This window comes from Ptychodera flava, chromosome 20 (assembly GCF_041260155.1).
Source record: "Ptychodera flava strain L36383 chromosome 20, AS_Pfla_20210202, whole genome shotgun sequence".
Classification (NCBI taxonomy): Eukaryota; Metazoa; Hemichordata; class Enteropneusta; family Ptychoderidae; genus Ptychodera; species Ptychodera flava.
In genome coordinates this window covers 19,045,287-19,059,656 of record NC_091947.1, presented here as the reverse complement: position 1 = coordinate 19,059,656, position 14,370 = coordinate 19,045,287, and the positions used below count along the sequence as shown (strand labels likewise).

Here is a 14,370-nt window from a genome sequence, read left to right as displayed (position 1 = left end):
AAGATGGAAATGAAAGACAGACATTGTGTGTAACTATGGGGAAATTTCTGGTGTCATTGCACAGGGTGGTCCTTACCATGACATGCTTGGCAGTATACTGGGTGCCTATGCCTGCTACAGACCTGACGTTGGATATGTAAGTATGCCAGAGCGGATTTCCTGTAATACTTTGAGTCTTTCCACTCTCAGTCACTCTGATCGTATGACAACAACTCAATAATCATACATAACTGTTGAATCAGGCTTTGATATTCTGTCTGGTGAAAACTTTAACCAGATTTTGATGACGCCACCAACTGGGTCATGTGCCCTGCCCTTTTGACCTTTCTGTCACCTCTTGTGTCAAAGATGATATTGTGTCGCGCTTGATTTGAATATGTATACCATCAATCAGTGTACTAGTACTGCCAGTCACAGCAAACAAACATTGCACAAACTTGGATATTTTTGGAACATTAGATTTTATAAGCCCCTGTTTGTCATTATTTACAAATTTATTCTTACACCAAGAAAGATGGTTAGAAAAAACACCAAGTCACACGTGGTCTTGTGTAAAGAATTACCATAAATATGGTAGCCATAACACCATATAAAAGAAGCAAGGTAGTTTTGAAAGCCAAACATTTCCAGGAAAAACAAACCAAGGAAATCAAAATAGAAACAAGAATGAGTATGACATCAAGTATGTACTCAGACTGAGTGTGCACTGAGATCAAAAGAGAAAATTGATGAAATGTTAAACACACAGTTATTGTTTATTGCACGAAACAAAATCCAAATCCTGATGATGTTATTTGATGATGTTGTTGTTACAGGTGCAAGGGATGTCTTTCATAGCAGCGGTGTTTCTGTTGAATCTGGAACCAGCCGACGCTTTCATATGCTTTGCAAATTTACTTAACAAGTCCTGTCAGCTCTCCTTCTTCAGACTTGATGAATTAATAGTAAGTATATTCCAAATGTAGCTGTCAAAGTTATCATAGTACGATACATTCATTTGCTTTATTTTGTGGGGATGCGTCTCTGTTCCTGACACCATTGAAAGTAAATAGACATTACCGCTCTGGCAATGTGCAGCATCTCGGAAGTTTATATCTTATTGGTCGGCTGAATATCATTATTGTCATTCAGTAATTTCCAAACAGTCAATCAGCAACACAATGGTCGTAGTTTTTGACTCCTTAAGTTACTGTAAGTAATTAAATCTACTTATCAGATACAAACTTTCGAGCTGATGCACATTGGCCCCAACATCATTACAGTAGTAACTTTCTTACCCTGCCGAGGCAAGTATTTAATAGTTCTCAGGGATTTTTGTGTGAATCATAGAGATTGTTTATACGGTTACAAAAGGCTTATGATTTCATCAGTTATACCTGCAACATTCTTAATCCACCTCCCGACGGATTAGTCAATTATCTTCATTCCATTTGCTAGGCAATGCAAATATGAGGGGGCAGCTTGATTCGGTTGGAGTCAGTATACCCCATTTTGATAAATCCATATACCACTGACTCAATAAAGTTCTCTTTGATGTAAGAAAGAAAAGTTCACATAACATGTATATGTACCTAATGAAGGACTTGCACAAAGAAATCTGTAGAAATTGCTGAATTGACACAAAGAGTTCAGAAATTTCAGGTATTATAGGGGTGGACGTAAGTCCAGTAACTTACAAGTCACTTTTCTCTTCTGAGTTTTGCCATTAACCCTTTGAGCACCAAAATCAATTTTTGTTGCCTTTATAAAATATATCCCAGTCAATTCTTTTGAGATTTTTGCTAAAATTTTGACAAAAAAGTGTAGCCAATAAAATGTAATATACATTTGGTCAAAAATTATCAAAAAAATTTCAGAAAAATTCATAAAAGTTAATGAAATGTTGCTCTAAAATTTTGATGGGAAAAATTGCAACTCTCAAAGGGTTAAAATGATGTTCCGGAGACATGGCACAGAAGATTACATTTGGAAGGTTCAACTCTGCAAGGTGAAAACCAGTATTAAACAAGAATGTGTTCATCAAAATTGACTCGGCTGGTTTCTTTTTGCCTTGTTCTCACCCATATCATGTCTTTCTACTTTGTCACCCAGATGAAAGCCTACTTTGCTACTTATGAGGAGTACTTTGAAGACAATTTGCCAGAACTCTTCAAACACTTCAAGGAGCTCAATGTCACTCCCGATTTGTACATCATCGACTGGTGAGTAGATCCCATACCTCTCCATGTCCTCTCGCTGTCAGACAACATGGAAATGATGACCGGGCTGTAGTCAGAGTTCAGCTCAATTATACTCTTTTTGAGTCACACAGGTACAACTTTGACCTATGCATTATGAGCACAAACAACCCATCAATACCATCTGACCTCACTGTATTCCTGAAGTCCACTGCAAAAATTTCCAGAAAAATTAAACCACATTATGTGAGAACTCATTTACATCACAGGGGTGCAGGTCAGACAGGTATCACCAACTGCACTGATTATGCAAAAAATATTGCAAATTTGTCAGTTGTGCCATCCAATCCCAATTGAATTGCAAGTATGCCTGCCATCCTGCCACAGTCTAGTAAAATTTTCTGCATCACAATTCTGAATCGCCAATCATAAACAAATCATCAAGGCATTTTCCTATCTCTGAGTCATTAGCGCTGATCACAATTATTGTGGTTTTGTTACGAATTATATCATCATACAGGTGATATGGGGGCTGCAAACAGAAACACATACAAATTTGGCTGCTATGCATTTTTTCTCACTGATTGTTACGCAATCCCTCTATGTCTGATTTGTATATTTTCAGTAGTAGTATCAGTTGTAATAAAGGACTGTTTATGCAATTCCTGTACGTATAATTTCCAAAAAGCCTAAAATATTTCAGACAAACAGTTATTTCTGAATATTAATGACAGAACTGTGATTTTGGCTGAAATCAGTCGTATGCAGACGTTTCTTAAACACCATCTCATTTCGTTTGTTCCTCCCTAGGATGTACACAATATACAGCAAATCGTTACCTCTGGATGTTGCTTGCCGGGTTTGGGATGTCTTTTTCCGAGATGGGGAAGAGTTTTTATTCAGGACAGCACTTGGTAAGTATAGATGCACATTTTAACAAATCACCAAGAATCACTCTCTTCTAAATTTTTCTACTGTCATGATTTAAATCAAATCTTCCTGCTCATCTGTCATCACTGAGGCTCAATATTGAATGCAAATAGATAGTGCTGCATTAAATGTACGTTTTCAGTATGTGTACCTTTTTGATAGGGCAACACAACTGTAAGTCTCTCAGGCCTCATTTTCAGCTGTCATACCTGAATCACTCCTGTATACAGTTGTTTATTCCTGAAAGGGTTAATACAGGTACAAATTTGGTTTTGAATTTCAGACTCAATATGGGAGTTGTATCGTTTGTGGATGGTTTCACCAAGGAGTATGGCTATCTTTTATTTGAATACGTTGACTTTCTTAATGTGCAGCGTGCCTCTTTCGGGTGTCTTCTGACTTTCATATTCTCGTCCTCAGGTATTCTTCACATGTACCAGGAGATTCTGCTCAACATGGATTTTATACACATCGCGCAGTTTCTGACAAAACTCCCCGAAGATATCGTGGCGGAAGAGCTCTTTGCGTCCATCGCGGCCATCAGCACTCAGCAGAAGAAGTTCAGCCAGGTGTTCATGTCGCACCTGAACACTGTCCAGAATGCCAACAGCAAAGACTGAGCCTTGACAACCCCTGCTCACCCAAGAGGTTTGTTCCCGGTCTGTGGTGTCTGAAGTTTGTCAAACTTACGAGAGGAAGAGTGCAGGGTTTGAAAACCCCCTAGGATTTGAGATAAAAGCAGTGCTAATACATTATTTACATTTTCAAGTCCATGTGTCCCATTTTAAATGTTAAATAATGAAAAAAAAAACCAGCTTACATACTGTTAATGAGAGTACTGCATTCTTCAGGTGCAACCTACTCCCCCCATGATTGTATAGTAGAATGATCCTACAGGTTTTGGGATTGTACCATTATCATGGGAACGGGGGAGGTTGCGTCTTGTGAGGGATGGAAACGAGCAAAGTAAAAATGAAAGCAAATAGGGTAATTTTGACGTAAAACATTGCATCCGTGACCGTTCGAAAATGTCTAGGTAATGTGTGTCCTGTGATGTAACAAAGAATTTGTTCTGAACAATTGAAGGTACTGTGAAATCTTTTGAAGTTAAGAAAACTTCTATTTGCTGGAAAGTTCATGTTTTGAACTTCCCTATATTCTTTTTTTTTTGGTCAAGAGAAAAATCTCTTCAAGCCAAGGAAATGCAATACAAAGGTTTTGCCAAAAAAAAAATGCATATGCCGTATGACCCATAGTTGTTTTGTGGTCGGTTTCTACTATCAGCTTCAAGTTTTGTATTATAAATATTTTTTTTTGCAAGAATTCCCAAGCAAGTTTTTCATTCTTTCAGCTTTGTAATTTGGATCGTACTGTCTAGGCAGATAAGGCAGGGCTCCCTTCCCAAGATTCTTTGAGATGTCAAGGATGACGTCACTTTTAATAATTCTTTGGATTGTCAATGAAATGCATATAACAGAATAAATTATGATATTTATATATGAGTGTGTACTCCCATCCAATCAAACATTTGTTGCTGATTAGGCAGTTAACATGTTGAACTACCGAGAAGCTTCATTTGCATATTATTTGGTATCTTGACTTTAATCATTGCCTGATGGGGAGGGGAAACTAGTCCTTCCCTCCCCTTCACTTCTCAAAGAACCTCGGAAAGGTCGCTCTATTTCCTTGTCACACCTGGCTTGGTGGAGCATTGTAATTTGGAATAAATTTGCATATTAATCCTACAGTGTGTTTCCCAATAAATTGTACAGCAGACTCCAAACATGTCAAATGACACACTCAGTGGATTTGGAGCAGAGAGTATATATATGTATTCCTTGAATTATGCTCTTTATTTTTAAAATATGGAAATATCCGTGTGCCCATGCAGTATCATGGGACACAGTTACATGGACAACTATGAAACTTTTGCTTCTATACAATTAAATGTTGAAATGACTTGGATTCAGTCTTGCAATTTGATATGTTAATTTTGATTAATTATATGTGTTTTTGTAGCATGATAAAGACAACTCTGTAATGATTTTTTTCTCGCTTGTTTACCAAAATTTGGCTGGTATTGTTATATATGCGTCAATGCTGTTCTCATTTTGTTAGCGGTGTCTGTGTATTGTAGAAGAAATTGGATGACACTGTTTGTGTTTTGTACCGTGGCCGAAAACGACACAGACCCTCTTCAGTTTGTAATTGCGTCGTTCTGTTAGAGCTGCGTCGTTCTGTTTTGACCTGCGCTCTTCAGTTTGTAATTGCGTCGTTCTGTTTGAGCTGCGTCATTCTGTTTTGACCTGCGCTCTTCAGTTTGTAATTGCGTCGTTCTGTTTGAGCTGCGTCGTTCTGTTTTGACCTGCGCTCTTCAGTTTGTAATTGCGTCGTTCTGTTAGAGCTGCGTCGTTCTGTTTTGACCTGCGCTCTTCAGTTTGTAATTGCGTCGTTCTGTTAGACCTGCGTCGTTCTGTTTGAACTGCATCTTTCTGTTTGATCTGTGCTCTTCAGTTTGTTTTCAGCATAACTTGGAAGTACTGGAGTAAACATTTTGTAACAAGCATTGAACGGTCACTTGGAGAATACCATTGCAACTTTGCAGGGGTGCCCGTGGAATCATAGGTAGCACAGTACTAGAGATTTCCCATAATACATCATGATTTGTACCAACGTAGATTCCCCTGTGAAGTCTACCATGTCTCCCATGTGTAGACAAATTCCTGGACTAGTTGTAAAAATTCTGAAAACGTACTTTTAAAAACACCTTTCTTCTCAATTCCCATTTTAAAGGATTAAGAAAATTGTGCTTGATTGAGAGAAGAGAAAGGATTTTTGTAAATTTTCCACTGATTGTGTCCTCAGCCATACAGAATAAAGTGATGGAAAGTAGGGAGACTAGTTGCACCTGTTTTATGAAACAAAAGGATATTGATTTTTCCAAATAGAAAAGACAACAGAAATTTCGTGCTAAGTATTTTCAGAGAATGACCCCTTCAGTTGGTAATAACTTGCTTCCCAAAACTGTGACATTTGTAGTACCTGAAGAATGTGACTTTTATGGTTATTTAATGGTTTCTTTGAAATTTATACTACAATATTTCAACGTACTTTTAATAAATATAATTAATCAATTATCGTGAGACTTCACATTATTGCTTTTATACAGAACTGAAAAAGTTATAAGAAAACTAACGTCGTTGGTACAAATCGAAAAGCATTGTGGGTAATTTATTGTACTGTGGGTAGTAGAGGGAGAGGAGTTAGTAGAGGGAGAGCAACTCCACACATCGTTCACATATTGGTTGTTTGCGTTTAATGTATGGTGGTGTGTATTTTTTGTTTCACTGTCTTGTGTACAGAACAGAATAGGTACTGCGAGACAGCTGAATATGAATCTCAGTGCAGTCTGTACTCCAGAGTTGAGACACTGCGTACGACACTAACGGTATGTTTCGAAAGTTTTCCAGACTTTCTTTATCAATCGCCTCAAGTCAGGTTCAGTGGATAAATTTCGTGGTATATTGGCAGATTGTACGTATTCCTATGTGTTGTCCCACTGAAGGTTTGTTCTTTCATTCTGGAAACTAGGATGTCTAACTTTGTTCTATTGTGTTAAAGGTTGTGTTCGTATTGTGTTTACTAGACTGATATATATATATATATATATATATATATATATATATATATATATATATATATATATATATATATATATATATATATAATTTCGAATCTCAAATTATGATTCAAAGTTCATTACCAGAATATGCCAGCGGGTCCTATACTTTTCAGTTGTGCTATTTTTGTAGGAAATATTTCTCTCAACTTTGTGCTTTTGTTTGACCTCCGTTATAAATAAATAGAATGGAAAAATTTTCTTTTTGTCTATACATTTAGACAAGAACTGTTTCCCTAAGATAATGTGCACAGTAACAACATGTTTTTACTCTTATTTAAATAGCAGGGAGAGAGGTTATGCCTCCACTGTTACCCTTGGACGAGGCTACCTCGTGGTCGTCATCATCACTTGCTACACGTGGTAGAGCAGACAGTTTACATCCTGAGCATTTTTTGAGCAATTTTATAAGAAGGAAAGTGAGGGCAACTTCACACATCGTTCCTACCTTGTTAAATGATGCAGTACATTGAGTCGATTAATGTGTGTATATACAATCTCTCTTACTACCTAACCATAGTGCGTTACTCTTTTCCTTATTGATCTTCTGGCCGAGGATGTTGCCGAATGAGTCAACTATTCTGAGAAACTCTTCGGCAGATTTCACATCTGATAACATTCGAGTGGTGTCATCTGCATATTGTGCGATTATAACTCATTTTGTTCGATTTGAATGCCCTTAATTGTTTGTTGTGACGAATGGCGATGGACAAAATTCCAAAAAAAAAGACAAATGAGGTGAAAGATGATCCCCTTGGCTTGAACCTCTGTTAACTTGAAAGTAACCAGAGGTGACACCATTATTAATTACTAGAAATATTGCAGTATAAAACTTTAAACCCACCGAATAAAAGATTCACCAAAATTACATTTCTTTAAAGCAAAGGAAAGGAAAGGCCACTCGATAGAATCATATGCCTTGGCAAAATCAGTACAAAGTAGAATACAAGAAATATTGTTTTCTTTTGTAAAGTGCATGGAGTTTAAAATCTTGCAAACAGCGTCGCTGATGTAGCGACCTTTTACATATTAACCAGCTTGATTGGGTGAATCATTCCGATAAAACTTTGAAATTCGAATTAAAAGGGCCTTGGCAACAATTTTTATAATAACAGTTTAAAAGATAAATAGGTCCCCAATTTTTCAGTTACAGACGATCTTTTTCTTTTTTATCAATCAAAGTGATGGTTGCTTGTCTTTGGGAAACTGACACTGACAATAGTTGAAACTCAGCTACAGTTAAATTACCATACAAGGGCCAGAAACGCCATTCCCGGGCTTTTATTACAGGACATGTTTTTCGAAGCTTGGTAGCACTCTTCGAGACTCAAATAACCTCATAAATATTTGTTCTGTAATTCTGACAGTGGAATATGCAAATCGCCAGTGAACTCTTCTGGTTTTTCCTCAGGAAAACAATGTGTAGTCTGGTATAAATTTCGATAAAATTCTTTCTGCGAATTATAAAATTTCATTTAAATCTGTAGATGCTTGAAGTTTACGAATGTCATCTTACTCTAGCACGTTGAATAATACCTTGTGTTTTGACTTTGTAAATATCATCTAAAGCTCTCTGAACTTCATCAATGTCTTTTCATGTTTTTCTATTTCACTTTCTTAATTTCGAGGTCCTTTTTTGATGCTCCAGCTTTTTTTCCTTGTGTCTTTGACACTTAGCCCGTTTTTGCTGTATTTTATACAAAAATCCATGATTTTATACTATTTAAGCCTTGGATCAAGAACGTCAGTGAAATCTTGTCCCAAATATTTTTTTCATGCTGCAAACCTTCGAGCAACCAGTAATCGCATACAGAAGGAACAGAAGTATGCGATACACTTATAAATGCCAGACTTCACAAAAGCTACAATAGATGGCACTCCGATTCACATGAGCATACACAAACACAACAAGACCAAACCGTAGACATAGCTTCCGTAATTGAACAACAAACTTTAGTGGAACAACATATTAACACATAAAATCAATCAATCATTCAACATGTCTCACCAATCAAAAATGAATTTTAAGTGACTGATGAAGAAAACTCTGTTTTCGAAACGTAGCTTCAAAGGATCGCAGTGTAACGCTAGTCTCTCCGCTCCAATGTGGGTTAACAGCAAGACACGTAAATTACGGGTATGTTAGCCCTGCGTACGATGCTGTGTGTTCGCTACAGCTATTCGCCCCGCTCACCACAGCCCTGCAAAGACCCGTACGTAGAGTTGGTGACTTCAAATCCATTTTGGACTTGACGTAAAAAGCCAAATTACTGCCGAAATTCAGCGTTCTTGGGCCCAAGTCGTATCCCTGCCTACCTCAGCTACTCGATCGCTTCCAAAAATGCCAGTCTTTTATTCTTTTTTCGTAAATAACCGTCGATGTCGGCAACTCTCTCGCTAGCCCTGCGTACATAGGCAGTGTACGCTGTGCATTCCCTGTGTGCGTTCCTAACACATCGTACGCAGGGCTACGGGTAGGTGCAGCCAACGAACAATGCAATTTTAAATGGATCCTTACTATGATGAGATATATTGTGCATGACGAGTAATGTGAACTGATTAATTTTAAGTCCAGGGGGTAATTAATTAGCTGTTCATAATTTGCCCTCCCACAGAAAATTTTTCGACTTACCCTCCCGAACTCAAACTTCATTTTACCCATTCCCACTTATTTTTGCCTGTTCCCCTCCCCACTGTGAATTTTTGAAGCTCCCGTGCCCTGTGGCACAAAAAAACTTGCCAATTTCCCCTGCCCTCGAAACAATTCCCTCAAAAAGTTTTCGCCAAACCCTGGTCCCTGGACAACCAACCGATATCCGCCCTGCCCTACAAAAAAACCTAACATTTGCTCCCCTGCCACCTAAAAACATGTCCCCTGCCCGAGCAAAATTAAAATTTCCCTGTCCTCAAAAATTGCTCCTGGAATAGCTTTTCCGATGAATAGCTCCGTTGGCTGCACCTGTACAGGTATGTAAGTCTCGCCATGCCTAATTAACCCTTTACATAAAACAGCTAAACATGATATACACACACATAGAATCATACACAGAACGCAAAGAATCACATATGAACGATGTGAGGAGTTGCTTTCCCTTATTACAACAAAACAAACCGAAGAGCGACGATCATACAGAACGATGCAGTTCAAACAGGCGACGCAATTACAAACTGAAGAGCGCAGGTCAAAACAGAACGACGCAGCTCAAACAGAACGACGCAATTACAAACTGAAGAGCGCAGGTCAAAACAGAACGACGCAGCTCAAACAGAACGACGCAATTACAAACTGAAGAGCGCAGATCAAAACAGAACGACGCAGCTCTAACAGAACGACGCAATTACAAACTGAAGAGGGTCTGTGTCGTTTTCGGCCACGGTAGTTTTGTGCGATATTGGTATTCTTCCTAGAATTCTGAACACCCTGCCTTGTCTCTTGTGATTTGTCGACCTACCTATCTCATTCGATCTGCCCATCCCTAAGATTTAATGGAATGGTGCATGATAACATGTTCAGAAAAGTGGACAGTGCATTCTGTGTATGGTATTCTGTCACTCTTTGTCTGCCATATTGGTATGCATTTTCAAGACTTGCTCCGAACTTAGCAGAACATGTACAATTTGAGCTGGGGCATAATTATTCATGTCAAATGACCAAAAACTACACCGAGTCATGGTGTGATGCGCCTCTTTGTGCTGGAAACCATCATTTTATGAACACAGTGTTATTCAGAATGTGTCATAACACCTCAAATATAAGTCTCCCAAATTTATCAAGGGCAGTGCCGTCCAATTTCCAGTACACAGATCTCAGCTTCATGGTAGAGCACAGTAGGGTTGAACTCAAAAAAGTACACTGTCTTAGGGGTTTAGTTTTGCAATTGCAGATACAACCCAAACACTACCCCTCACCAGCAGAATTGCAAAGAATGATATATTTGTATATTATTGAATTAAAGAACCACAAATTTTCCACTCATTTTGGGGAACAAATGAGTGTCAAAGGGACAATTTCTATTTTATGAACAGCGCCCTCACATCAATCCATCACAGCCTGCAATTTTGCATATATTACCATTTCATCCCTGGCTAGGTTATCTAAGTTTTACTTGTTTTTTTGTATACAACTTATGCATTTACAGACTCAGGATTTTCGCACATGTTGGGTTTGTCATTGATAATAAGAACAATAATTATCGCAGAAGAGTTTATTATTGATGCGTATTTCTCATGGAGACTGATGATGATGATGATGATGATGTAGTCAGTGGTACAGTACGTCTCTCTCGCTGCCACCGTACTGCTTTGTAAATAATTTTGGAGATGTCAATCAATCAGTTCATTTCAGACTGCTGTGTATCAAACTCTTAATGTGCAATTCTTTGCTAGGAATGTCTTCCCCCTTGTGTTCATGTGTATTAAGCAAGTACAGTGGCGGGAGATTTTCACCCTTCAGCGTTCCAATGTGTGGCATGTCCAGAAAAAAACTACAAAAGTAGCTGACTTTACACTCAAATCTTGATCTGTGACCATCGTGCCCTGTCTGTCTCTTTAACCAAACTCAAATGTGCACCCCTTTTATACGGAACCTTTCCAACAAGAGGCATTTGCAATAAAACTGAAGGCATCCATTGCACATGGTTTTGCTTTATGAAAGTTACTCTAAAGAAATTATCCAAATGTTGTAGAACCAGTGCATATCAGACCCATGCCTCACCAGTCAATCCAAAGCTGTGACATGTCCTTTGCAAACTTGCTAATAATCTCTTTTTACTGGAGTGGATTCCCCAAGTCAACAGTATGTTGTCTATTTAAAGGGACAAAGTCACTCTTTTTTCATGAATTTTGTTGTGATATGAAAAGTAGTTTGATGATGTTCGACTTTTTGAAACATGCTGAAATGCTGGTGAACTGTGCACTACCTCAACTCTGCTTGCAGCCTGACAAGATTAAACACCCAGTGAAACATTTCACGATCGGTACCAAAAATCAAGTTCTGTGCACAACTGTCACCGTGCATGGCTGAACATAAACTGTTACAAAAGTTTGGACTTCATGCAAGCATTTTGTAATGAAATCTTAATTTGCATTGCTTTTCATATAGTTGAGGATAGCAGCTTTTGTGTACATTGTGGCAGTGTTTATTTGTCATAAGAAAGCAAGCCTGAAAACGAAAAATCAACTTTGTCCACAGGTCACAAACAAAACTCATCTGACAGCATTTAGCCAAGGGGTAATTTTTTTGACACTTTCACAGTTATATGCTGTCGTTATTATGTACCCTGTGTGACTTTATGCAAGTATTCCAAGTTTTTCTCCATATCACAAAAAAGATAAAAAAAACGAGCAGCTTTGTTCCTTTAATTATCGTCTGTTCATCAATACAACCAGTCCATTCCCTGTCTGTGTTTTACTCTGTATTCACTGGTTTTCTACCTGTCAAACTTTACTCAGGCAAACAGCCTTTAGTTAGCTTAGTTTTGAGCAAAGATAATGTCACATCCCCGTCAATCTCCTCGATTTGTCAGAGAATGGCATCAACACAAACATACTGTCAGACCGTTTGCTTGTGCTTGCAAGCAGCAGGATAATGCTGATGTAAAGATAGGTAATGTGTTGAAAAAATTGCAGATATTTGTTGAACCGAGGTGGATGTAATATTGACAGCCTATCTGTAAAGCGTACGTACATGATACAGTTCACATCGGTAGAGGATGTCAAGAACTGTCACTCAAAGTCAGAATCACCTGGATGAAATAATATTTCCATCTGAGACACCCTAAATACACCTGAGCACTTGTAGGGAGACGTTCCTTAAAGTCAAATGGTACAAAAAAAATTCAATTGTACAGATATATATGTGATCTTTTGCATGTTGTATATTTCTATTCGTTGAGAAAAACCTGCCAGAGTAGTGATGTGTAGCGACACCTTCAACGTTCCACACTAGTGCATCATATTGTATGTCATTTATAATGCTAAGTCAGTGTGCGATTCAACTCTGTAATTCATATATTTTTATTTGCCCATGGGGGAAGTCGGTGAAAATTTGAAGCAAAAATCCATGCAGTATTAGGCATAGCAATTTAAGCTGACAAGACAAAACACCTGTCCATCTATTTGATTTACTATCCATCCCAGATTTTATATGGTATGGTCCGTGTAACTTATGAAACAATGGGGATCCTACATAATGCAGGGGGTATGGGGATTTTTTGTTTTCACTCAATTTTGGGTTAATATCTTGGTTATTGGACGTTAGAAGTATTGTCCAGACTGCTCGGCACCACTGAACAATAGAATAATGATAATGATCAGACATGCACATGTGTAAAATGTATAAATATTTATATATGAAAGTGACCAAAAAACCTTAGAGATTACAATAAATTTGTCCATGTTGTAAAAAAATGTGTGTCTCTGTGTATAAATAAAAATGCTTGAAATTGACTTTTTGGCCAAAGTGAATAAATTCTTTGTTTTGTGTCCTATCAAAATTCTTAAAGGTATGCTGAGAAGGTAAAAACACATACGTAATGAATTTAACATTAAATCAATTAGGCTTTATTGTACACTTTTTTCATACAACGTGCACATTCTTGTAAGCAACTCATCTCAAGAAGGTACCTTTTTACGTCACCACACGGTTCCATGGTATGTAATAATGACTGCCATACAAAAGTATTTTGTTGCATGGCTTGGTTGGTGACAGAATATTGCTAACAATGGAAAATTGTGAGAAAAGCGTTTCGGTTTTTTCCAAAAAATACTCTGAAAACCCATGCATACACCAATGCAAAACAAAGAATTATGTTGCTTTGGCCTTATACCCACAAAGAGTGCTTTTGGCGCAGGGGATGCTTGTACATGTATATCAAAGTATGACTGTCAGGTTACTCACAATCCATTTGGATCCGTCCCTCCGCAGCCATTGTCCGTGGCCCTATTTCATTCAAACTTGGCACAGGACAATGTACTGAAGTACATGATGAACATCGATTTATTTTGTGATTCGATCAAATGTGGCAGCAAAGTGGCCATCTTCTTCGATATTTTTACAACTGGAGCTATTACTCAGACATGTCTGAACTTGTTTCATTCCAACTTGGTGCAAGCATAGACATTCTATGTCTATGTCTAATCCTACATGTACGTGGTGCAAGGACCATGTACATGTACTGTGGAAAAACACGTGCATGTCACTTTGTATCATGATACGACCCATCTTGTTTTGATTTTTCATGCCCAGAGGCATATATACAGACATGATCAAAAGTGAGTACAAGGGCAGTGTACTGTGATATGCATATGAATTTCTCCATAGACATATACAGTCACTTTGAATTTCAAATATTGGTAATTTTAGGTAATTTATTTCTTTAATACCAAATTGTGTGCCGTGACCCCGGATTTTATTCTTGAATATGAAAGAGAATGGTTTAAAGTTAGCATACGGAAAGTTTGATAAGAAGTTGAAACCTTTTATTTCGGTGCATCATAGTGCCTTAAAGAGAGTTGCGATACAAAAATGGATGCTGTGTATATTTTGTACTAAAAGTGTATTTATGATGATAGACAGTGAAACTG

At 37.8% G+C, this 14,370-nt stretch overlaps 1 protein-coding gene across 2 annotated transcripts in view; it reads left to right on the top strand.

Moving 5' to 3' along the window:
- Positions 1-13,194, top strand: part of LOC139120229 (TBC1 domain family member 14-like) — a 45,434-nt gene extending 32,240 nt beyond the window's left edge. For both annotated transcript variants that reach the window (XM_070684450.1, XM_070684448.1), the window contains exons 8-13: positions 65-136; positions 816-944; positions 2,092-2,201; positions 2,988-3,091; positions 3,528-5,278; positions 10,195-13,194. In XM_070684450.1, the coding sequence (XP_070540551.1) occupies positions 65-136; positions 816-944; positions 2,092-2,201; positions 2,988-3,091; positions 3,528-3,727 (615 nt within the window). In that variant the 3' untranslated portion in view covers positions 3,728-5,278; positions 10,195-13,194. The remainder of the gene's footprint in view (positions 1-64; positions 137-815; positions 945-2,091; positions 2,202-2,987; positions 3,092-3,527; positions 5,279-10,194) is intronic.
- The last annotated feature ends 1,176 nt before the right edge of the window (positions 13,195-14,370 follow it).